At 44.0% G+C, this 26,624-nt stretch overlaps 1 protein-coding gene across 1 annotated transcript; it reads right to left on the reverse strand.

Annotated features, from left to right (window-relative positions):
• Window positions 1-741: 741 nt before the first annotated feature.
• On the reverse strand, window positions 742-25,066 carry rab32a (RAB32a, member RAS oncogene family). Its single transcript, XM_056294109.1, has 3 exons — window positions 24,698-25,066; window positions 7,558-7,835; window positions 742-2,706 (listed from the first exon to the last, which is right to left on the reverse strand). The coding sequence occupies exons 1-3, from the start codon at window positions 24,909-24,911 to the stop codon at window positions 2,557-2,559; spliced, it is 642 nt and encodes a 213-aa protein (XP_056150084.1). The 5' UTR covers window positions 24,912-25,066; the 3' UTR covers window positions 742-2,556.
• Between the last annotated feature and the right edge of the window lie 1,558 nt (window positions 25,067-26,624).

Consider the following 26,624-nt stretch of genomic DNA (forward strand, 5'->3'; position numbering starts at 1 on the left):
TGTCTGAGAGCCGCTGGCAGTGCGTTTGTTTTGATTAACCAGCGGATTGGAAGTTGACGCGTTGCTAGGAGACAGGACAACGAGGAAGGGGGCGGAGCTCTACGGACGTCTGAGGCGGTCTATGTAATTTGCACCTTATCCGTCGGGATTCCACTGTGCGATGTGCTTTGAAGACGGTGAGTCGACATCCCGACCTGATATAAAGGTAAATCGGAAATGGAGTATATTTAAAACGCCTTGTGAATTACTGCACTGGCAATGAATGAGATGTTGTTGAAATAGTGTAACCTCTGTGTCGCGGAGGCCTCCGGGGAACCCTCTGTGGTTGAGGTGCATGGTGAGCGAACAGTGTCGGATGACTCGTCACACTCCTTTCCAGCGTGGAGACGCATGGGCTCACGCATGCGCGAACACGCAAACTGCTTTCACTAACACACATAACTTCTTTTTCAACACCCCTCAGAGAGATATCCCTCCTCGGGAAGAGTTGCATAATACTGTCTTTTCCTGTATTTCCTCTTGCACATCTATTGTTCATGCAATATTTCCACAACCATTTCCCCCAATAGACATGAGCTATGCCTATCTCCATGGTACACACACACACACACACACACACACACACACACACAATGTTCAAATGTCCTTAAATGCATCATATCTAATTCACACTTTTACTGTCAATCATTATTCTGGTCGTGTGTGTGTGTCACATGATCATCAACAGATTTGGTCCAAATTCAGGGTTATTTATTGTGTCAAATTAACAATCAAGATTTTGGGAAGCAGCAAAATTGAGCAATTTGTATTATCGTCAGACATCAAACATACTACCCCTTGCAAACATTTACAGTCTCACTCTGTTCATTGTTCGAGAAAAGCCAGAATGTAATTTTTATCATTTGTGACAACTTTTTTTGCAATAGGTTTTCGCTGCCATATCAGTGGCCTGTTGTCTCTGCGACAATCATTCGTGTTTAGACTGAATGCCACTGGAAAATGTGTTACATGTAAACCAGGAAGACCTCGACATGTGAGATGATGCTGTTTCTTTCAGCTTGTTACAATAATCTGGAAAATGCAACTGGGTTGTGGACTGCGAATAGTTTGTCCTTGATCCGTGGTTGAAATATATCCTTTCCATTCTGACAGAGTAGTATTTAATCCATCGCACCTCACTGTACCTGGAGTTTTTTTTCTGTTTATTGAATGACAAAATGCCTTGTCTGTACATCGATAAAGACAGGCGGTAGATCTCTCAGCTGCAACAGCTGGAATGAGGAACAGCAAAATAAGCTTTTAAAAATGTTTATTCTTTTCTGCTCTTGGAGTAGACTACGTATTTTTTATGTGTAAACTTCATAATCCAAACTCCATATTCAAAACAGAAAAAAGTTGACTAACATCAAGAGAGACTGAAATCCCCATAAGACGAGATGGAGAAATCCTCTGATGTTAGCCACGAGCTAGCCCACCAACTATGTACGGCCGAAGAGTTTAAAAAATACATACCTCAGATGTACCTTTTTGTACAATTAAAGAAATACAAATTGAAACAGAGTTCATTCCATTTCTTATATAATACCTTCATTACTCATTATTCCTTCAGAATGCTGATATGATGGGCTTTTTTGCCCATTTTGTGAGTGCTTGGAGAGTACACTAAAAAAAGTGACAAACCTTCATGTTAAAACAAAAAACACTTACTGTTGTGCATTATTCGGCTACATGTGGTCACGTACACAAAGAAAAGACAACCAAGCTTGAGAAACCATTATGAAAAATAGTAGTGCGACATTGCTAAATGTGCGATGCCCCTTTCCTTGCTTTTTACATTGCAAGCCAATATAAAAGACAGATGGAGGCAAGATCATCAATAAGATGCTTGTTTATGAGTCATCTACATATGTTTTTCATCTCAATTAACTGGTGAAACACCCGTCAATAAAGTCTCCATTGTGGCACACAAGAGCTACCTGACTGACCAGGGAACAGATATAAAGAGGAATGTGGGGGGGGGGGGGGGGACACACAAAATGGACAATCTGGAAAAAAAATCTACAGGCTGTTACGGGTTGCTTTTGTTAGCTTGTGAGTATCAACGTTACTCAGTTTGCAACCCTTCAGCTGGTGTGATACAGTCCAGGATTCCCAGTGTGGCCGGGAACAACATGGGCGTGCCGAGGTTCAGCAACATGGGGTGCAGTCCACAATTACGGAGATGTAAGTTGACAAAAACGTGTGATACAGGCCCTCTAGTTTGAAGGAAAGCAACAAAAAAAAAAGACATACTGAAATGATGGGAAAAATATTAGGAACAACTGGAGAGTCAGAGTAGGCGACTATTCATGGCTCAGTGGGGGAAAAGGTCGAAAAAGCAACAGTTGAAAAGACCAGATGGGTTTACACTGTGGCAAGAGGATTTGGGAATTAAAGAGTCTAGAGACTCCGAAATTCCTACTCATGTCCAAGGCCTCGGCAGGAGGATGGAGCCACATGGTAGGTGCGTGGTTGGGGGCGTGCCAGGACAGGGTTGATGGCAGTGCGGGTTAAGTGTTAGCAGCAGCCTGACTTGCTCTCGGCAGCCACAGTCTCCTGGTGCAGTTTGATCCGCTCTCCGTTGCTCTCCTCGTACGGCAAGCCTTTGTCATTGGCCAAGATGTTCTCTACAAGGAAACGTGCTGCCTCGTCCACATTGATGTTGTCCTGGAAATATCAAAAAGGACCAGATGTCAGATTTGTTGCGTGCCAAATGAGGGGGGGGGGGGCAACATTCAATGAACTGACAAAACCTACATGACTAAGTATGACTAAGTACGACTAAATCTGCAGAACATATTTACAATCCCTTCAGCCAGTAAGATATTTACAAGAGCCCCTGCAGAGATTATTGAGTGTAATTGAGTATGATAAACACTGAATAGGCATGTAGGATGCATTAAAAAAAGAAAAAAAATCTACTGGGAGAAGCAAAATTTCAATTTGCAAATATTATAAAAGCACACTGATTATGTATCAGGGACACCAAATGAGACACCTGTTTTTGATTATGTGAGATGCTAATTAAAAGCGCAGTCTGGCAAAGAAAAGATTTCGTCTATCATTTACAAGTCACATTATATTGTAATCTCATGCTTTATGACTAATTAGTGTATCATGTGAATGCAAACAGTGATGTCCCGTCTACTCTTCAATAGCAGGGATATGGTGTGATGGTGTTAAACATATCTCATGGCTGTTTTGATGAAAAGAAGAATGTGACAATCAAAACCAAGCCAAAATCTTCATTAGAAAAAGCCATTCCAGGCGTCCGGGTGGCGTGGCAGTCTATTCCATTGCCTACCAACACAGGAATCGCCAGAATGGCATGATCCTCCCACATGCCATGTCCCCCTGGCGAAACTCCTCATTGTCAGGTGAAAACAAGTGGCTGGTGACTCCACATGTATCAGAGGAGGCATGTGGTAGTCTGCAGCCCTCCCCGGATCAGCAGAGGGGGTGGAGCATCAACCAGGACGGCTCGGAAGAGGGGGATAATTGGCTGGATACGATTGGGAGAAAAAGGCGGAAAAATCCCCTCCCCCAAAAAAGCCTCTTTATTTTGTCATTGTATTCTTACAACGAATTGTATTTTTACAATGACATGTGTTCTCTGCATTTAACCCATCCTACTGTACAGGAGCAGTGGGCAGCTGCAGCGCCCGGGGACCAACTCCAGTTCTTCTTTCCATTGCCTTGCTCAGGGGCACAGACAGGAGTAGTAACCCTAACATGCATGTCCTTTTGATGGTGAGAGGAAACCAGAGCACCTGGAGGAAACCCATGCAGACATGGGGAGAACATGCAAACTCCACAAAGAAAGGACCTGGGACAGCCTGGGGTTCGACCCAGGACCTTCTTGCTGTGAAGCAACAGTGCTAACCACTGGGCCACCGTGCCACCCAGTGGTTACCTTACTAGTTAAGGTCAAACATAACGGTTAGGGTACCAGTATACCTGCTTACCCTAATTTAAGGCCAGTTCGAAGCAAAGTAATGCGACAGAGAAGGAAGAGGAATTTGAAAGGTAATTGAATGTGGCAGAGGCGTTTAAAAATACTTATCTGATGGACAAAGAAACTATGAAAAATTGATAGAAAACAGAAAGGACATTTTCTATTACTGAATAAGTTTTCAAACTCTTAATATATTGACCACAGCATGTCACAGTTCCTTATATAACCGTAGTGCTTAGGTCTCTACGTCTACAACGGAGGCAAAAGGTCCATGTGACTGATGTTGGTTGCGATGACAACGAAACAGTGAAAAGTCCTTATACAAATCCCAGCCCTGCTGCACCTATTTACTCATGCAAAAAACAGTGTCAACAGCCCATGCTGCCTCCATCAGCAGTGTGTTTGACGGTACCCAACTTTCTTGTTATTGGCAGGCTGCAGCTCCACTGCCCAACATCACACACATGATGCTTGACTGTAAATAGGGCAACATGTCTGTTAGGCTATCTCTGTTGACCAGCAGAGGCTGATCCCAGGTCAGCAGACTGCAGCAATAACTTCAATACAAATTACAGTGTATTCACTCAGCATATTTGTTCTGCACATTCTGGATGTTGTGTCATAAGAATAAGTTTATTTCTGCCAGTCCTACCTTTAAAGCATTCTGATTTTTGTTAATTTTTAATTTTCTGAGTAGCTTTGTCGATCACAATATAACCGAAGCCCTTTTCTTTAAATTTCTTCTGGAAATCCCAGGAAAGTTAAAGACTGCTGTGAACAGCAGCCGACCACGTTGTGGTGGCGGTGCATGAAAACAATGGCAGACAGCTCTTCAGCCTTTTAGACAACACGAGAAAGACGAGAACTGAGGAAGAATGACGGGCCATAAAATGAAGAGTGACAAACGCAGAAATAACACGAGTATATTAATACCATGCTTGTGCAACAGAGGCATGTGATGGAGCAGCAAGAACTCGGCAACATTTTCTTTTTTTTTTTCTAATTGCAAACAGTATTAGCCCAGCGCATATTTGCAGTAACCCTTGCCATATTTTTAGCAGTAAAATTGTTCCCGATGAGCTGACAGTTAACTGGATTTAGTTTACAGCAAAAAAACAAACGGGTGAGCTGTAAGCTTAGCAATGTTTGTGGTGTTTTTAATTCATCTGGCTTATCGATAAATTGCTAATGTATACAATTTGTGTTTGAGTAGAAAGCTACAGCGCAAGTTATTTATTACAAATAATAAAGTGGGATGTCCTGGTGGCGTGGCGATCTATTCCGTTGCCTACCAACACGGGGGTCGCTGGTTCGAATCCCCGTGTTACCTCCGGCTTGGTCGGGCGTCCCTACAGGCACAATTGGCCGTGTCTGCAGGTGGGAAGCCGGATGTGTCCTGGTCGCTGCACTAGCGCCTCCTCTGGTCGGTCGGGGCGCCTATTCAGGGGGAGGGGGAACTTTGGGAAATAGCGTGATCCTCCCAAGCGCTACGTCCCCCTGGTGAAACTCCTCACTGTCAGGTGAAAAGAAGCGGCTGGTGACTCCACATGTATCGGAGGAGGCATGTGGTAGTCTGCAGCCCTCCCCGGATTGGCAGAGGGGGTGGAGCAGCGACCGGGACGGCTCAGAAGAGTGGGGTAATTGGCTGTATATAACTGGGGAGAAAAGGGGGGGGGATTAAAAAAATAAATAATAAATACATGGCAGACAGATGGCCTCTTTTTTTTTTTGGCATTTTTTTTTGCCTGTATTGGATAGTGGACCATGACAAGGAGGACAGGAAGCAAGGGGGGAGGGAGATGAGCATGACATGCAACAAAGGTCCCTTGCTGGAATCGAACCAGGGATGTTACGGTTATGTGGCATGCACCATAACAATTTTCTCCTTTCTTCTCAAAACAAAAACAAAAAAAAGAAGGTAATTCCCCTTGCAGAAGAGGGAACATGTGTTGCCGTTCACGCTAACCGTTCCCGACGGCGGGCCGATCTTACCATTTCATTCATGTGCCACTTCTGTTTCCCACCCGGCCTCACTGAAAGCAGCAGCAAAGGATTTATGGGTCCAAAATAAAAACCCGGGTTACGCATGGCCTGCAGAGTGGTGAGGATCGATTGAACGAATGGTTTTCACCATTTTTTTTCTTCTTAATTCCCTAATGACGTGAAAGCACAGATGAGGATGATTCATAGCCATCTGAAAAGGGGCCGTGCTATGTCGGGGATGTGTAATCAGTTTGTACGGAGGTTGGAGAGCAGACAGCTGGCTTTGATTTGAAGTCACGCCTCTGCAGTGGCCTAGACTACTGTTGAGCCCCTCCAGTGCCGACCTCCCCATAGACATGAATGGGAAAATAAATGGGGGGGAAATCATTTTCCATACTTAAAAGGCTGTTCCTTATGAAACCCCCTCCCCTCCTTTTTTTGTTTTTGTTCTCAAAGCCAAACTCTCAAGGATTTAGCACTCTGGAGCCTGAAGTGGCTTTATTTAATATCTTAATGTTTTTTTTTCCTAAAAAGCAAAGAAAAATAAATTAGTGTTTTGAAAATGTCTTTTTACAGAAACCAGCTTATTTACCACAGAAGACTGTTCAAACACTGATTCTCTAAAATGCCACTAATATATATATATATATATATATATATATATATATATATATATATATTACCAAAATTGTCTGGGGTTTTTTAAGTGTTATTTGACCTCCAAACCAAAACATAACAAATCACAAATTATTTCCAACCACAGCCTCCACTCTGTGCGACTACTAAGAACTTATCAACAGAGTCGTTTCTTGTCAGGTTGTCTCCTTTCAACCACTTCAAACATTTTTTTTTTGATTATTCCCCCTTTTTCTCCCCAATTGTAATTGGCCAATTACTCCACTCTTCCGAGCCATCCCGGTCGCTGCTCCACCCCCTCTGCCAATCCAGGGAGGGCTGCAGACTACCACATGCCTACTCCAATACATGTGGAGTCGCCAGCCGCTTCTTTTCACCTGACAGTGAGGAGTTTCGCCAGAGGGATGTAGCGCGTGGGAGGATCACGCTATTCCCCCCAATTCACCCCCCCCCCCCGAACAGGCACCCTGACCAAGCAGAGGAGGTGCTAGTGCAGCGACCAGGACACATACCCACATCCGGCTTCCCACCCGCAGACACGGCCAATTGTGTCTGTAGGGACGCCCGACCAAGCCGGAGGCAACATGGGGATTCGAACCGCCGATCCCCGTGTTGGTAGGCAACGGAATGGACCACCACATCACCCAGACGTCCGATGCAAGGTATTTTAACCAGCTTGGTATGTGATGCAGTATGGACATTTCTATGAATCTCTGAATTAATCTGAATTACAGGGTAATCCTAAATGCCTCGTGCATGTGTGCATAGTTACATGACACCTAGCAAGTGTCAAACAGCTACTGCGACGCATTCTCAAAAGAAACAGCTGAAACAGGAAGTAGACCCTTAAAACATAAAATGATATAGAATGTAGTGAGACTTTGTGAGTCTGTGTTGTGCATCTGGGAGACTGACAGCTTCTGGGTCGTGTACACGTCGCTCACCTTAGCCGAGGTTTCAAACCAGCCGAGAAAGCCGGTCTCTCTGCAGAAGTTGTCCATTAGGGATGCATTGTTGGAATTTTCCTTCTTCTGGTCACATTTATTGGCCAGGAGCACTGAGGGGATGGGGCTGCCGTTGGCCAGCTTAACCTTGCTGTCCAGGTCATGTTTCCATTTGGACACGGCCTCAAACGTGGAACCCCTCGTCACGTCAAACACCACAAACGCCCCCACCGCCTCTTTGTAGTACACCCGCGTCATATTCCCAAAACGTTCCTGACCTGGAGGATGGGGAAAAGAATAGGATCAAATATGTGTTTTTTTATTTTTTTTCCAAAGAAGCAAAAGGCAACAGAGAGGTTGTTAAAATGCTAAGCTATGTGAGTAATAGAGGTATGGATTTGCATCTTGTTATGAAAATGTGTGGATGTGTCACATGTCAAAAATAGATGTGAAGCTAAACACCAGCAAAGGATCCCTAAAATGAACAAAATGTCTACCTTTGAGCTTGCCAATTGTAAAGATGAGAGATTTTTCATTCTCAAACTTGTCAATGAGTTGTGGTGGCACGACATCTTTTGTCTCCTACCTGGCCAAAAAAGATGGGGAAAGACTTACCTCTCATTTGACCTACTTTCTCAAATTTGTTATGAGCCCGATTCATGGAGATAAGAGGAGTCGGAATAATCTGCCACGACAATGAAATCATTACTTGTCATTCTCTGAGAGAATGTGAGATGGTATTTCACAAACGGCAAAGCAAGTGGGATTACTGGCAGGGTAGGAAGTGCCAGCGTCAATCTGAGGAGGGCTCTACTTATCTAACAACACTGAATTGGTGATTAAAACGTCTCTGCAGGTCAATCACTGATATTTATCCAACAAATAGACCCCTTGCTCCTCACTGGACAACTGCGCGCCGAGAGCGTATTGATTAGCGGGGAATGTACCTCCCATCTGGGGAAATGATGTGAAGGAACTGTGCAGCAAATACATGGGCAGGAGGAGGTAGTGAGCTCTCCCAGTAAAGCAGGGTGAGTGGATGAATTGGGGAAATGTTGAGAGAGATAAACATGGCTAAAGAGATAAATTCAGTTAAATTTACTATAGTTGCCAGACTGCCACCTATGATGTGCCAAAATACACCCAAAACCTTAACTAATAGGCAAGCAACGACTTTGCATGTCTATTATTCATTCATTCATTCATTATCCAAACAGCTTATCCTGACTCAGGGTCGCGAGGATGCTGGAGCCCATCCCAGCAGCCACTGCTCACAGTCTATCATGTTCAGGCATATTTTGGTCAGGGTATAAAATGAGCCTTTTGCAGGAAAGATGCACCTGGAAGGTGTCTGGCTGCATTAATGAAGGTTAGATGCGGGGAAATCATTTCATTAAAAAGCATGGGTTTTGTAGCATAGCAGTGTATTCCGTTATCTACCAACACGGGGATCGACGGTTCGAATTCCCGTGTTACCTCTGGCTTGGTTGGGCATCCCTACAGACACAATTGGCCATATCTGCGGATGGGAAGCCGGATGTGGGTATGTGTCCTGGTCGCTGCACTAGTGCCTCCTCTGGTCGGTCGGGGTGCCGGTTTAGGGGAGAGGGGGAACTGGGGGGAATGGCTTGATCCTCCCACGCACTACGTCCCCCTGGCAAAACTCCTCACTGTCAGGTAAAAAGCGGCTGGCGACTCCACATGTATCAGAGGAGGCACGTGGTAGTCGCCAGCCCTCCCTGGATCGGCAGAGGGGTTGGGGCAGCAACCCGGACGGCTCAGAAGAGTAGGGGAATTGGCCAGGTACAATTGGGAAGAAAAAAAGGGGGGGGCATGGGTTTTGTCCTTCAGGAACAAAAGACTGAGACAGTATTTTTTTGGACAGGCATACTTAAGGACAGCTAAGAGTAGATTGGCAAATACGGGCATATTTGGGCAAGCTGCTGGTATCGTAAATGGTAATACTGAACATTTGTCTAAGGCAGGACTTGGCTGGTGTGGTCCACGCTGCAGCTTCTTGTGCTGTTTGGTGAACTCACTGTGCCCTGGGAGGATGTGGTAAATAAAGCACATGAGAGGAGAAGGTGTTTATTCTGAGTTAGCTGTGGAGGCAAAGCAGCGTGGATGGAAAGCGAGAGTGCAGCCAGCAGAGGTCATCTGTTAAGTCTACTTTATCGTCCCTAAGCAAAGTAGGTACTTGTGAACAGAGCTCGAAACAAGTGGAAATGTTTTTTTGGAGACAGCAGTGAGAGCTAGTGAATCACTGCAGGTGAGAAGGAAAGTATTCTGAATGGGGCGTATAAATCCCTATGCTATGCATAAGCTGTGCAAAATATTTGATAGTGCTTGTTTTGGTCATAACAGGGTTATAATGAAGTAGCTGGTATGCATAGAAATGTTGCTTGTTTGTCTTGCTTCATTTATTATCATGCTGTTTGTAGTCGGGTAGTAGCTCGCCCACTCACATATTAGCTGCTTAGTATAGTGGCTTACTAGTTTTACAGCTGTATTTGGTAAGTGGTGGGTTTTAATTGTGGTCTGTGTACCTGCAATAGCAATATATCTGATGGCACTCTGCTTGCAGTATCAACAAATGATGTTGTTAATCATCATTAGCTAGCATCGGTACAACCCTCCTTTCTCCCAAAACACACACACACACACACACACACACACACACACACACACACACACACACACACACACACACACACACACACACACGCCCCCCGACTTTAACCCAATCACCCACCATCAACTCACTCCTAGTTACCCCTTAGCTAAATTAGGGCATGTATTCTCCCCTCAACACACAAACATACACCCTCATACCTTCTCTTGAACATGCACTCGGTAATGTAATTACATTGCCATATTTGGAGATGAAGATGTTGAGGCAGACAATAGTTGGAGAATAGGGCTTCCGGGTGGTGTAGCAGTCTATTCTGTTGTCTACCAACATGGGGATCGCCAGTTCGAATACCAGCGTTACTTCCGTGTTACTTCCGCTTGGTTGGATGTCCCTACAGACACAATTGGCCGTGTTTGCAGGTGGGAAGCTGGATGTGATTATGTGTCCTGGTTGCTGCACTAGCGCCTCCTCTGGTCGGTCGGGGCACCTGTTCAGGGGAGAGGGGGAACTGGGGGGGAATAGTGTGATCCTCCCACACGCTACATCCCCCTGGTGAAACTCCTCACTGTCAGGTGAAAAGAAGTGGCTGGCGACTCCACATGTATTGGAGAAGACATGTCATAGTCTGCAGCCGTCCCCGGATCGGCAGAGGAGGTGGAGCAGCGACGGGGACAGCTCAGAAAAGTGGGGTAAATGGCTGGATACAATTGGGGAGAAAAAGGAAGAAAATTCCACAAAAAAAAAGATAGTTGGAGGATAGTGACAAAGGTGAGTCGGGTTTGCTGAAAGGTTCAGCAGTTACACTACAGCATAACTGCTGAGTCTTGTGCTGCTGCAGAACCAGCTCGAAAAAATAAATAAAATTACATATCGGCATTTACACATTCAACCCGTTACAGCTAATTTTGGTAGTTTAGTGAATGACGTTGCCTTTGAGATGGGCCACAAGCTTCATGACAGCGTAGCTTGATGTCCTCTCCTCCACCTGGCAGAGCAGCTCATTGTGTTAAGACATTGGTTAGTACATTAGCCTGTTGTCTTAATTAGGTTTCGGTGTGAATGCTCGATGTGGACTATTGCACAGCAAGTTACTAGTGAGTGTAAGCAAATAAATGAGCCGTTGAACATGGAGATATTTTACACATCCCTGTCTCGTCGTAAGCACACAGCTGAGCACATCATATCATCTACATCAGTGGTATTCCATCCCGAGCCATAACGGTCCATATGTATGTAGGTTTTCACTCCACCATATCAGCTGATTTCACTTATGAGCAAACATTAGGTTCACCCAGACAGGGGGAACTACTGAGTAAAACCAGCCGGGTTGTGTGTTAAACTACATTACACCCATAAAATTGAAATGATGTGCATTTATTTAGCGCTTTTCTGCAAAGCCATTTACAGTTTATGCCTCACCTTCACACTACACAGTCATAAATAGTGACAGCGGAGGTGGCCGTGCGAGGCACCAACCTGCTCATCAGGGCTTCAGTGGCTTGCTCAAGGACACCTCGACAGACACCAAGTGACAATTGGCTGGCATCAAACTAGCCACCTTTCAATTGCTGAACAACCGCTCTCCCTCCTGAGCCACTGCCACCCTGTATAGGGACCCATATACTCAGCACATGATCACCTATACTACACATGTACTCACAGTAATGATGACATCCATATGGTATGTAGCACTGTCATGTTTCTGGCTATTTTATTACTTTGCATTTTTTATCTTTTCAGTTCTTTTTTTTTAATGTCTTTTTCTTATTCTGCGCTTCTCCCCCCCCCCTTTTCTCCCTAATTGTATTTGGCCAATTACCCCACTCTTCCAAGCCACCCCGGTCACTGCTCCATACCCTCTGCCGATCCAGGGAGGGCTGCAGACTACCACATGCCTCCTCTGATACATGTGGAGTCGCCAGCTGCTTCTTTTCACCTGACAGTGAGGAGTTTCATCAGGGAGACGTGGCACGTGGGAGGCTCACGCCATTCCCCCCAGCCCCCCCCCCCAACAGGTACCCCGACTGACCAGAGGAGGCGGTAGTGCGGCGACCAGGACACATACCCACATCCGGCTTCTCACCCGCAGACATGGCCAATTGTGTCTGTAGAGACAGAGGTGACACGGGGATTCGATCCGGCAATCCCCGTGTTGGTAGGCAACGGAATAGACTGCCATACTACCCGGACGCCTTAAAATGTCTTTTTATTTTAGTCTGCGTTTCATATTTAATGTGTTTTTTGTTTTATGCAAAGCTCAGTAAAGGAGGATAATGAGTAATGAGAGGAATTTGTGCAGTTTCAATGGTCTTTTCTATAACAGCACATTGAATAACTTAAATTTATTTCTTGAATAACAGAACTGAGTGTGCAGTACATACTCTGGTATCTAGTAGGTACTATGTTAGTATGTGGTCTCAGACGCGGCCCAAGTGTAGTACTGGGTGGTTACGAAAACCTGCACACATGGCTCTCCATTACCCTTAACTGAGTGCCGCTGATTTAGATAAACCTCATTGTGTTGTCAAGCATGCATCTAAGGCCTTGCATAAGGAATAAGGGCAATTTAGATTTAAATTTAACTTTTGTAACAAGTACCTTTTTTTTTTTTTCATCAAAATTATATCAACATATATAACTGTATTATATATGTTGTATGATTTTCTATGAATTTTGTGTGCTGTAACTGTATGAACGGGAAACGCTCATGTAAGATCAAAATCTCTCTTGATATCAGTCCTGACATCTCGGAGCTTTGTGACGATCCCTTGAAGCAGCTTCCACGTGTCTCCCCACCGAGTCAACCGCCATCAACCGGCAGGGTGAGTAAAAGCATGACGGGCGAACAGCTGAATGAAATACGCCCTGAACCTCTATTGAACACATGCTGCTATGCTATATGTCTGGAGGAGAGAGGAGTAGCCTAAGCCCAAAGCTGAACAACCAAGGTAATAATGTCATCATCCTTCAGCAGGACTACGGCAGCTCTCAGGTGCATACAGAGAATCAAAACATGTTCAAAATCGGTCTTGGAAAGAGTCACGAAAGACTTCATCCTCTTCATGTCGGAGGCTTATAGTTATAGGTAGAAGGGCTTTGCGTTGCCACTTGAGACAGCACTCCTTTGCAAGGGAAATATATTTCCACTTACAAAAATAAATAAATAAATCTGACATAAAAGTCAGTGAGACGATGGCGTGTGTTGTTCATATGCTTTGGATTTCAGTTGTTTTTCCTCTCACTTCTACGAAAACAGGCAGCTACCCACAAAGACAGACTTGTACGATCGAAGCAACTTGTATGTTCTCGACTTGTATGTTCTTCAGCAGCTCCATTGGCTCCCTGCTAAATATCCTATCGACTTCAAGATCCTGCTTCTCTCCTTAAAGGCCCTTCGTAACCTAGCTCCTTCATGTCTTTCTGAACTCCTTCATATCCACACGCCCTCCCACACTCTCACATCCTCTTCTGCTCTCCAACTCACTACACCATCGGCCCGCTTGACTACCATGGGGTCTAGAGCCTTCAGTCATCCTGCCCCCCCTCCCCCACCTATGGACCTCTCTCCCACAAGACATTCACAACACTGACTCTCTTTCAGCCTTCAAATCCCATCTCAAAACCTACCTTTTCAAACTGACATATCTAGTCTGATCCACGCTTCACTGAGTTTTGTGCAGATGATGATTTATCTGTTGTATTTAAGCAATATCACACAAGAGGGAGTGCCGTTATACTGAATATCAGCATAGCAGCACGACCTCGAGTGTGATATTGTTTTTATACAACAGTTCTACAATCGCCATTTATTGGTTAACAGTAATAAGCGACAACAAATTATGATTCGTTTGTTTATTTAATCATTTATTCAGCTCCGCCAACAAATAGTTCCACAACTGCGCTCTTGAACTTGAACCGTTGCCAGGCAACCTGAACACAAAACATTCTCCTGCACTGCTTGCTACTTTGTATAGGTCTACACACGTTACTGCTGGCTAGCTACTTTGTATCATTGTACATTAATCTGGACGTTTCCATTTATTGTGCAATGAGTGAAATAAGAGTGTTGACACTGACAGTCGCTCGGGTGGCATGTGTGATTCCGACGAGCAACCAGACAGTACGTCGCTCCATATCAGCACACCCGGAGGTTTGCACTGAAGTAGGCCTATCTAAGCTTTCCTTCCCTTCGTCCTCTTCTGACGACCATTCGTAATTTAACTCAAATGTTATTTGTGAAACTATAGCAATCTTTGCCGTGCAAGTTTGTTACAATCTGATATTGATAACGGCCGTTAATGTAGCCTAATTAATGGTTATTAATAGAACACCTGTGCGGCGGAGTGATACATATAGTTAAAAGCCCCAGTGCTGTTATACTGAATATCAGCACTCATGGAATACCTCTTGTCCAATCAAATGACTTGGTTGGAACTAACTGTTGTATAATAACTTTTATTGTCTACCCTGCTTTGTTTTGAATTATGCTGTCTGATACAGTGCTGCTTGCTTTGGGTTTTTTTTTTAACTGTGTTCTGTAAGGTGTCCTTGAGTGCTCGGAAAGGCACCCACAAATAAAATGTATCATCGAAGTTACCAGCTCAACATAATTGGAAACTATTAAATGTTGAGAAGCTACATTAACACACATGCAGACAAACACACGCACATTCAAACACATATGCACACATGCACACACACACATCCATTTCCTTGAGCTGGTGCTTGATGGATGTAGCAGAAAAGCCCATTCAACAGTCAGTTTACATGGTACAGCGAGCAACTCGCTGCAGATGCCGCTTCAACTAAACTTCAAAATCAAAACAGGAACAAGGAGAGAGTTTGAGGAACCGTGAAGGCACTTCCTCCCCGCATACTTGTTGTTTATCTGTAGGTACTTACCAAAGCCACGCAAGGAACGGTGCAGTGCAATGCAGGTGTGAGCAAGGGAGCGAATACACTGCGGGGCCCATAGGCCTGCCGGTAATTGCTCATAATTGAGAGGCTAATTTTAGCTGCAGTAACCCCAGGTGAATCCACCAGAGACACGACACAGAGGGATAGGGAGTTGGTAGACTGAAATAAAGCCTTCATTTCCAAGCCTTGTGGAGTTTGTATGGCCAATAGGAGGGCATGCAGAACGTTGAGGACCCGCTTCCAAGTTCGCAAAGGTTTTCTTCTTCTGTTCTTTTCTTATTTTAATCTGTTGGAGGCTTGTGTGTGACCCTGGTATTGGTTTCAGCTAGAACTGAGTGACCGGGTGAACATGATGGACTGCAGACTCAAATATGGGTGAAACATGACAAGATCAGACATTTTCAAATGGTGGCTTATTTTTTTCCGACAGGAGGTGTGAGGCACAGATATCATTAATAACTGCTGAGAGGAGTAGTGAGGGATACCGAGGTTTATTCAGCCAAGTTACAAACTCCAAACCCGCTGCCCTTGAACAAAATGGAAACAAGGGAAGCCATTATACCATTTTGGACTTCCACACCGTCTTTAAAAATTCTTGCGCAAGCTGAGAGAAGGGACTGAAGCATTGGGATGACAGGGCTTATCACCGGCAGCTCATAAAAAAGACAAGGAACTGATTTGTGGTTATTGCAGGGGGCAAAAACTGTAGATCCATTTCCTGGAATGCACTGACATTACGAAATGCTCCACACCACATGGGATTTAAAAAAATAAACACTGTGCTTTAATCAAATGGGTCAATCATTAATTCTTATTTAATCATTTAATTATTATTATTATTTAATTATTATTATATAGTATGACATATTATATCTAATATACATTATACTATACATAGTATATTATCTATTATATATATTATAATATTAAGATAGATGTAGGAAAAAAACCTTTAATTCATAGCAGTACAAGCCTGTTTCGTGCGTCACGCACTCATCAGCTGCCAAGTTGGCCATACCATATATATATATATATATATATATATATATATATATATATATATATATATATATATAATACTATTATTAATCCCTATATAGTATAATGTATACTATATATTATTATATATTTATTTAAGTATTCATTAATTTAATCAAATGGGTTTCCTCCCACAGTCCAAAGACATGTAGGCCAGGTGAATCGGCCGTACTAAATTGTCCCTAGGTGTGTGTGTTTGACGGCCCTGTGATGGCCTGGCGGCCTGTCCAGGGTGTCTCCCCGCCTGCCGCCCAATGAATGCTGGGATAGGCTCCAGCATCCCTGTGACCCTGAGAGCAGGATAAGCGGTTTGGATAATGGATGGATGGATGTGCTTTAATCACGGTTATTGCATGATTTATCACGAGACACAAGCAATGAGCGTTATAAGAGTAATAATTACTATGTTGTTCCAGGAACTGTTAAATTGTACCATGCAGTTGAGGAGGCACACATGACATCATCGCTATGCTTCAGTGGTGCGGTTGGTTTGCAGTGACACCCGCTCCTTGGTGTGGGATCGATATGTAAGCGTAGCCAGTCTGGAGGCGGAAACCACATTGTGTAGGAGTGCTCCTCCCGAGAGAGACGAACTGGCTGGACAAAAAGACTTATATTGTATTCATCAATACCAACAACATGGCTGTAGATGCATGCATGCGTTTCTGCATGTGCACACGAGCAAGTGCACGCACACACACACACACACACACACACACACACACACACACACACCTCTGTGGTATGCAATAATGAGTTATTTCAGTTATTGACTGAGGGGTCTGTGGCACTAAATGACAGCTAATCCCAAGATGCCTGACCTTTAAAATTTAATAAAAAGGTCCTGATAATTACCCTAGCGTATTTAACTACCAAACCCTGTTCAGAAAGAGCACTGTGGCAAGCTCACCCCAGCACCACCTCACTCCAGATTTTATTTCATTAAATCAAACGCAGTCCGATTTCAATCACACTGAGCTCTTGAGGGGACGTTGTGAGTTTTGAAGGCCAATGATGTGCATGCTGAGGTAAATAACGTCCTCAAGAAAGTCTTACCCTTCAATAATCTGTTCAGGTATACTGATAATTTATACACTCAAAACTTCAGAAACTTCTCCCCTCCACCCGCCTTTTTCTCCCCAATTGTACCTGGCCAATTACCCCACTCTTCCGAGCCGTCCCGGACGCTGCTCGTCCCCCTCTGCTGATCCGGGGAGGGCTGCAGACTACCACATGCCTCCTCCGATACATGTGGAGTTACCAGCCGCTTCTTCTCCCCTTACAGTGAGGAGTTTCACCAGGGGGACGTAGCGCGTGGGAGGATCACGCTATTCCCCCCAGTTCCCCCTCCCCCCCCAAACAGGCACCCAGACTGACCAGAGGAGGTGCTAGGGCAGCAACCAGGATGCCCGGCCAAGCCGGAGGTAACACAGATTCGAACAAAAGATCCAGAAAGGTCTTTGTAAGATCATTGCTAACATCAATCCTGACTGTATAAAAAAATGTATAGATGTTTTTTGTGTGTTTGTTTTTGGCTTCATTGCAACATTTTCCCATTTTTTCCCCACCGGTACTCAGGGCTACCCAGCATAAGACTACTAAGCCTTATTCAGATTTCCAGTCCTAATGAAGGGCAGATGAAACAGAAATCTCATGGATAGATTTGAGTCATATGCTCTTAACTCAATCAGGACAACACGGGGTGGGGTGGAGGTGGGGCTAAGAGAAGGCAGTGGAACAATAATGCATCACAGTCAGTCACTAATTCATATTAGTAAGCATGTGAGAGCATGTGTGCACAGCAGAAACTAAAGCAAACACTTCAGTATCACTGAAAGTTGTGGGCAATGGCCTGTAATGTGCCTCGCTTTTTAGTATGAGGGGCGAATTTAGCCCATATTGTCTTCACAGGAGAGAGACAGAGAGAGAGAGAAATTGATAACAATGGAATTCTAAAGCTTGCACCATACTCTGCCTATTTTTAAATCTACTTTAAAATAACTCACTAAGACAGAAAACAAATACTGAGTTTTAGGCCATGATTAGACCTGTTCCTGTTCTCGTCGTTATCTGTAGCCTTAGCAACCCAAGTTTCCTCTTTGCTCGTAGACACGGCGATTTTATGGGTGGGTTTCTATAGCAACTGTCCAAGCCAGACATGGCGGTAGCAACAGCAGCAAGTTTCTCTGTCTGTTTGTTAGGACTCAACTGGCTGTGAGCCCTCACCGAACACCAACCGGTTCCCTGCAACACTAAAATACACCACTGTACAGGGGGAAGGCAAAGCGCTCTTGAGCAAAACACTGAACAACCTTGTAAACAAAGAATGAGCACATGACTGGCTCATTCAAATTCCAATGTGCAGCACATGAGGGGTGACTTACTACAGCTTACTACAGCATTCAACACCGAACAGAGTCTGAACTGAGGTATTCCCCTTGCTGGTTTTCCCATTGCCTCAGATGAGCTGTTGATGGTGGCCCTTCTCTCAACACAAAACCTGTGGTGCTATACCCAGTGAGTCGTCTACATAGGCATCAAATGTGCGTTCCTCAAACAAAGGTCATCTCAGTTCTTAGATGCCTTGAAAATGCAGCCTACTAAGGCAGCTTAGTTTTGGCCAGATTTTAAGGCAGCATCATATGTATCCTAAATCAATGAGAAAATCCCACAGTGCAATGCAGAGACAAGCTTTCCTGGAAAAAAAAATCATTCAAGATGGCCATCTGAAGTGACGCACCAAGTGTGGATCCCCCAAGTCATTTTCAAATGTAATTTTGCCGCCCAAAGACAGCTTGGCAAAACTTATGTCTAGGGCATCCGGGTATCATAGCGATCTATTCCACTGCCTACCAACACGGGGATCACCAGATCGAATCCCCAGGTTATCTCCGGCTTGGTCGGGCATCCCTACAGACACAATTCGCCGTGTCTGAGGATGGGAAGCCAGATATGGGTATGTGTCCTGGTCGCTGCTCTAGCGCCTCTTCTGGTTGGTTGGGGCGCCTGTTTAGGGGGGAGGGGGAACTGGGGGGAATAGCGTGATCCTCCCACGTGTTACGTCCCCCTGGCGAAACGCCTCACTGTCAGGTGAAAAGAAGCGGCTGGCAACTCCACATGTATCAGAGGAGGCATGTGGTAGTCTGCAGCCCCCCCCCCCCGATCAGCAGAGGGAGTGGAGCAGAGATCGGGACGGCTTGAAAAATAAGTAATTAGCCAAGTACAGTTGGGGAGAAAAATGGGGGAAAAAAAACACACACAAAAAAAAAAACTTATGTCAATATCCGTGTTCCTCCAAAATAAATAATCAAAATGACCATAAAAGCGTCAAAAACAGGGTCCATGACTTAAAGTCTGATGAACACTATAGTGAAGTTGATGGCTGAGGTGTGTAAAAACCTGTCGAGTGCAGCGAGCAAGAACGACTGGTGATGTAATGGCTATCTAGCTACAGTGTCGTGAAACATTATTTGCCCCTTTCCTGATTTATTCTATTTCTGCAAAGTTGTCAAACTTATTTGTTTGACAACTTAGATGAAGAGAACCCGAGTAAATAAAAAATACAGTTTTTGAATGACCATTTTATTTATTTAAGGAAAATGTTATCCAACACCAACTGACCCTGTGTGAAAAAGTAATTGCCCCCTTAGTTACTCAGTCAACCAATTAACCAAATGTAATTGATGATTGGATTCAATTAGCACAGACACACCCAGGCTTGATTACTGCCAGCCCTGCTGAATCTAAACATGACATATATAACCTTACCATCGATGTGAAGTAGGCTACAAGGTCTCAACAAGCAGCACACGATGCTGCCATCAAAAAAAATTTTCAGAAGAGATGAGAAAAAAAAGTCGGTGAGATACATCAGTCTGGAAAGGGTTACGAAGTCATTTCTAAATTCTGGTACTCCAGCGAACCACAGTGAGAGCCAATAGTCTCCAAACGGCGAAAACTTGAACAGTGGTGAATCTTCCCAGGAGTGGCCGGCAAATTCCTCCAAGGTTGCAGCGACGACTCATCCAGGAAGTAACAAAAACCCCAGGAGAACACCTAAAGAACTGCAGGCCTCTCCAGCCTCAGCTAAGGTCATCGTTCATGAGCCAACAATAAGAAAGAGACTGGACAAAATGGACTTAATGGGAGAGTTGCAAGGTACATACCACTGCTAACTCGGAGAAACATTAGTGCTCGTCTCACATTTGTAAAGAAGCACATTGATGACCCCAAGTCTTTTGGGATAATGTGGACAGACGAGTCAAAAGTGGAACTTTTTGGAAGACACGGGTCCTGTTATGTCTGGTGTAAAGCAAACACAGCATTTCACAATGAGAACATCATACCAACAGTCAAACATGGTGGTGGTGGTGTGATGGTGTGGGGATGCTTTGCTGCATCAGGGCCTGGGAGACTTGCCATCACTGAAGGAACCATGAATTCGACTCTCCACCAGAATATTCTGAGGGAGAAGGTCCGGTCATCAGTCTGTGATCTGAAGCGTAACTGGGTTATGCAGCAGGGCAATGATCTAAAACACAAGCGTGAGTCCACCTCAGAATGGCTCAAAAGAAACAAAATGAAGGTTCTGGAGTGGCCTGGTCAAAGTCCTGACCTGAACCCCATTGAGATGCTGTGGCAGGACCTTAAACGAGGAGTTCATGCTTGAAAACCCTCCAATGTCGTTGAATTGCGGCAATTCTGCGAAGAAGAGTGGGCCATAATTCCTCCATAGTGATGTGAAAGACTGATCTCCAATTATAGCAAGTGGTTGGTGGCAGTTGTTGCTGCTAAAGGAGACACAACCAGTTATTAAGTTTAGGGGAGCAATTACTTTTTCACACGGGTAATATGGATGTTGGAGAACTTTTTTCCTTCAAGAAGAGTAATGATCATTTAAAAACTATTTTGTGTTTACTCGAGTTCTCCTTTTCTTGAATTACATCTTTTATGAGGACCTGAAACCAATCGCTGTGACAAATATGCAAAAATAGAGGAAATCAGGAAGGGGGCAAATACTTTTTCACGCACTGTAGAATATCTCAATTAGTGGTCTTATAAGGTTCATTTGCTGTTAAATTGCTGCCTACCTAGACAGCTGCCTATGTAGGCGGTAGGGAACAAGGCGGCTCACAAGGTATCGAGGCACTGCTAATGCCTTGCTTGGCACAAGGTGCAAGCTTATTTACTTCATGCCTACGGCAATAATCATCTTGTCCATACTTCTGACAAGACAAGAAGAGAATAGCAATTATGGGTGAGAGGGGGTGGGCAAGTCTCAGGCCTCACACTGACTTCCATGTTAACACCCATCTAGTCCCAAACCGTGATTACTAACTATCATTCCTACCAGACTGTAATCATTATTGGAGTCAGTAAAGAGACAACAGAAGCGTGATGTTGCTGTGTCTTTTTCCACCAAGCCCAGTCCTCCTCTACCTGCACGATTAAGTGGCTGAATGACCTGTCCTAATGACCTGGCAAACACACCTTCGGCTTTCACTCCCACGTTCCTTTACTTTCCTTGTCCTAAGTGGGGTGTGCGGGCAAGGCCTTAGTGTGGGTGTGAAAAGTAAGTCAGTGTTTAAGTCTATGCGACTTCTGGCCACAAACTGTACTTTTTCTGGCAGAAATATATATATACGTATATATATATATATATATATTTTTTTTTTTTTGTGAACGCATGCCTGTGTCCACGGCCTGTACAGATACACATTCAACTGATGGTGATATCACTGAATATATTTCATCTTACAGGTTGGCTTTACGAGTGATATGTGTGTGTGTGTGTGTGTGTGTGTGTGTGTGTGTGTGTGTGTGTGTGTGTGTGTGTGTGTGTGTGTGTGTGTGTGTGTGTGTGTGTGTGTGTGTGTTTGTGTGTGTGAGCCCTCACAGTTCCTCTGATAGGGTGCTATCTGCTGGCTGTGACAGGCAGACTAGACTGCCTCCCCAGCCAATCACGGTGCAAGCAAGGACTTAATCCCAGAATACCAAGGACATGGATTTAGCTTTCACTTTGTCCTGCTGACTATCAAAGTGTGACAGACAAGCTGGTTTTTGTGATGACACCCCCACCCCCACCCCACCATCCTCCCAACTCTACCCTCTTTCTCTCACTGCTTCAAGTAAAAAAAAACAGCAGTCCAGCAAACATCTGTACACATCTGTCTAAGCATGCAATGTCTGCTAAATCGAGGAAGGCTGGACCAGCTCGGCCATGGCAACATTCACCAAGCCAAGATAAAAACCCATCGAGAGGGGAGGAGGGAAAGCCGTAAAAGCTATGATAGGAATGCTAAGTGAATAAAACCTAATTGCTTTCCATTTTTGTTGATGTGCGGTTATACAAATGGATGAAAATGGTTTGACTTGATCACTTTTTGAATGCAGTTAGACATAAAGAGAGGTTAGATACATTGCATGGAAAACCCAATGCACCTCGAAAATGCCCTTGATGCTCCCTATATCTCCAGCACAGAAGTCTTAAAGTGCTGACAAACTTTCAAGAGAATGAAATCAGCGTTGCACGGACATCACAGTATTCCAACTTTCACTTTCTCTTAGCTGATTATACAAACAAAAGGCCTTTCTCTTGACTTTTTTCTTTCAAATGACAGACTTCATAATAATAATAATAATAATAAATCCATCTTATATAGCACTTTTCAAGTACTCAAAGTCGCTTTACAATAAATGGAGTGAAACAAGACAACAGATGAACATAACACAGACATACAGGGGGGGATGGGAAGGGAGGCTACGAGACTTCATCTACCGCATAAGGTTACTCAACTATCACATCTGCATGTGACTGCACCACATCCCTCAGGCACATAATATGGCCTTTAGCCTTTTCAGGATTATGAGAAAAAATTACTGTGGCCATATTTTATGGTGGGAATAAAAAGCCAATACCTGGAATATTCATGGTTTTGAGCCTTATCGGTGGACTATAGGACAAGCACACAAGCAAGGCTTTGCAATTTCAAAAGAACTGCATTGTTTATAAAAAAAATAAGAAGCTCATCTTTCACTCAAAACCAGGCACCTGAATGAATTTTTTTTTGTACGGCAAGAACTCCAGCATAAAGATGTGTGCACACAAGGGAAGCAAACCCAAAAGATCACATTGTACATCCGTTATTAGATTAGTCATGTGTATGTACCCAACAATTTGAGAAGGCTTATCTGTGCGTTTAGGCCTACTCACATGATCCGTGCATAAACTCAAGGCTTTCCAGATGCATATGATGGACCAAGAAGGAAAAGTAAAGTGTGACAACAGGCCACAAGATCCACACACACGCTTGCAAGTGCACAGCTGCAAACTCTCACTCTCTCTCTCTTTCTCTCTCACCCACCACAATCCACACTTTTAATTGATTTGCATGCATTTGGGAGGTTAGGCTGTCTGTCTGCTGGTTAGGAAAAGGGGGCTTGCTACTTGTTTCCTTCAAACCATGTCCTAAGAAACGTTTCAATGAACTGTTCACAGTGACTGACTAACCACTATCCGCTTCCTTCAGATTTGGCTGAAAAAACAAACTACAGCCCAAACCCTGAGGGCTCTATTTGCAACACTTCATTTGCACGCACTGATCTCATCCTGTTTTGCGTAGTAAACTTTAAGGAATGCAGTAAACTTTAAGGAATGCACAGGTTGGAGGTGCCAGTTCCCTCAACATAACGCATTTTTGCATAGTCCTTTCCAATGCAGCATTTCTCTGTCCAGAACGGTGTAACGCCATATTTTGTATGCCCCCCCCAAATTATATGTATCCCATATAATCCATGGGATCGCGGGAATGACGTTTATTAGTACATTTCCATTCCACCTAAGGACATTGAAAACAGCAAAATCTTGAGTAACTGATTTTTTCATTTTTATTTTTTACATTAGATAATTAACACGATTTACATAGCAGCATAAGGAAAGCACACGCGTCTTCCCGGTGTAATTCCCCTGCTTTCGTTATGCGACTTTTTTAGTACAGCTGTGCCGGTATTATGAAACAGCGAAACAAAAAAGGGGAATCTACAAAATATGCTAGTGGGGGGGGGGGAACTAATACCAAACAGTCTAAACGTGTTTCCCATGAGTTGACACAACGCCAACCCTCGGATTATGCGGGGGACGTATTATTTGGGGGGAACAAACTTTGTCACAGCAGCGGCGCTCAAGCATCCAGTCGGTAATAACGTGACCTACATTCCACTGGCAATTACGAGATGGCGCGATCACAACACTGGAAACCCACAAAACGTGATAAACTAGTCCCTAGCCGGAACACCATTCCGGGGCTTGTTAAAGCATATGGGCTTTCCAGTGCAAATCGTTTGCACTTTTGTCGTTAAGTGAGGGGACCCCCCCCGGTGAGTCACGTTATTTACAAGCCGCCTCTTGAACTCTTGCGGGCGCCTGGTGAGACTCGGAGCGCCGCTCTCTACTCCACCATAGGAGGAGCGGACACACACCGTGGGGTTGAGAGGATGAGGAGAACCCCCCCCCCATACACACACACACACACAGGAGAAGAAACGCCACCTTACCTGCAATATCCCAAAGTTGTAACCGCACGAGCGTTTTGCTGTCCCAGTTGATAACTTTTAGTGCAAAGTCGACGCCGATGGTCGCTCGGTAGTGTTGCGAGAAGAGCTGGTGCACGTACCGCTTGATGATACTGGTTTTCCCGACGCCCAGTTCCCCAATCACCAAAACCTTGAACAGGAACTCCTTACACTCCGACACTGAGCCTCCGGCCATGGTGAAAGGACTGGTCAATGACGAACTTTCTCCACAAGACTTCAACTTTCTTTCTTTTTTCTTTTTAACTCAAACACGGCTGTCGTGAGACACCAGAGGTCGGACCGGGAGAAACCAGTGAACTGGCTGGTGGAATACAATAGAAAGTACATTTGCTCCCCCCTCCTACTTGATAACCACCTGATAAGTCACAGGACCCGGAAATGTCTACAGAAGAGATCGCCCCCCTCCTCCTCCTCCTCCTCCTCCTTTTTTTCCCCTCTCACGGTTACAGTGATGAGAAGACCACGCCCCCTACACACGCTGCCTGCCAAGCGTTTTCCTCTCCAACTCAGCCTAGACTAATACTGACCATATATACATATATATATATATTTATTTATAGCTGGAACTCTTCAGTAGCCTGTGTTTATTATGGGCTGTTACTGGAGGTCATCAACGTCCTCTTAATAGAAATACTTTTTTTTATTTTACTGCTTTATCATCTTGTCCAAAACACGAAGGCCTATTTCATTCATTTGACAGTGTTAAACAGATGGCACCCTCATGTGTGTGTATATATATATATAAATTACATTTTTTGGAATTTTGAAACAACTTACACTAGTATAGACTAAAAACATTTGGAAATACAATACAACTGCACTACATATTACTGCACACATCGTATATTGTTGTACTTGCAAGTTGCATTCTTATATATAAAGAACTAAGAACCTTAAGATCAAGTGAACTACTTAACTTTATAATACATAATTTAAGCAAAATTAGAACATGTAATCTCATTACAAGAAGCAAATAGTCATTGGTTACTTTAACAACTGAATATTTCCAAGAGGATACGGCTGACTGATTAAACTTGCTTACAAGTTACCCGAAACCATAAGCAATCTGTAGGACAGTTTCAAAATGTATAAATGTGTGTTTTTTTCCCTTCTGTTCACATTCTTAATATATAAACATGTACTGATATTACAAACATACCACCCATGTGGAAAAAAACAAAACAAGAGATGGCTCAACAGTATTACAAACTTTGAGAACTTGTACAAGTACTGTGTATCCCATTACAATGACACAGCAAACTCAGGAAAGAGAGAAAAAAATAAAAAAATGAGAAATATTGTCAACACCGCATGGAGAAGGAGAACTGTATCCGGTGTTTGCAAAGCCCGTCTCGGGGCATGATCATGTGTAAAATGAGTTAACGACATTACCATCATCTACAATCAAGCAAACCTTTATCAGCTACATAGTAAAAAGTGAAAGCAGGGGAGTAGGTTGGTAACGACTTGGATTGGCACATTAAATCCATAATCACATATTATCATACAGCGCGAGACCTTCAGATGCATCCCTAAACTGTTTGCAGTGTCGAACAGACCCTGCTTCTGTCCTACTCTGTACGTTTTCTAACATAACAGTTAAGTTTCTCTGAAACTTTTACGTTATAATGAGGTCAGAAGTGAGAAAGCTGAGGTGACTCTTATTTATGAGAAAAGGCAAAAAGAGATTTGATTTTTTTTCCTTTTTTTTTTGTTAACCAGCTTTGACTGCCCCTCACATGAACAGACGTGCACATGTGAATTATGGTACATAGCAGAGCTAATTAGAGCTGGCAGGAAATGCATTCTAGCCATGGCAGTCCTTGAAGTCGGCTCGATCTCTAGCAGTGTCATACGGCGTTGTGGTGTACACGCACGCCATGTAGGC

This window comes from Lampris incognitus, chromosome 15 (assembly GCF_029633865.1).
Source record: "Lampris incognitus isolate fLamInc1 chromosome 15, fLamInc1.hap2, whole genome shotgun sequence".
Taxonomy (NCBI): Eukaryota; Metazoa; Chordata; class Actinopteri; order Lampriformes; family Lampridae; genus Lampris; species Lampris incognitus.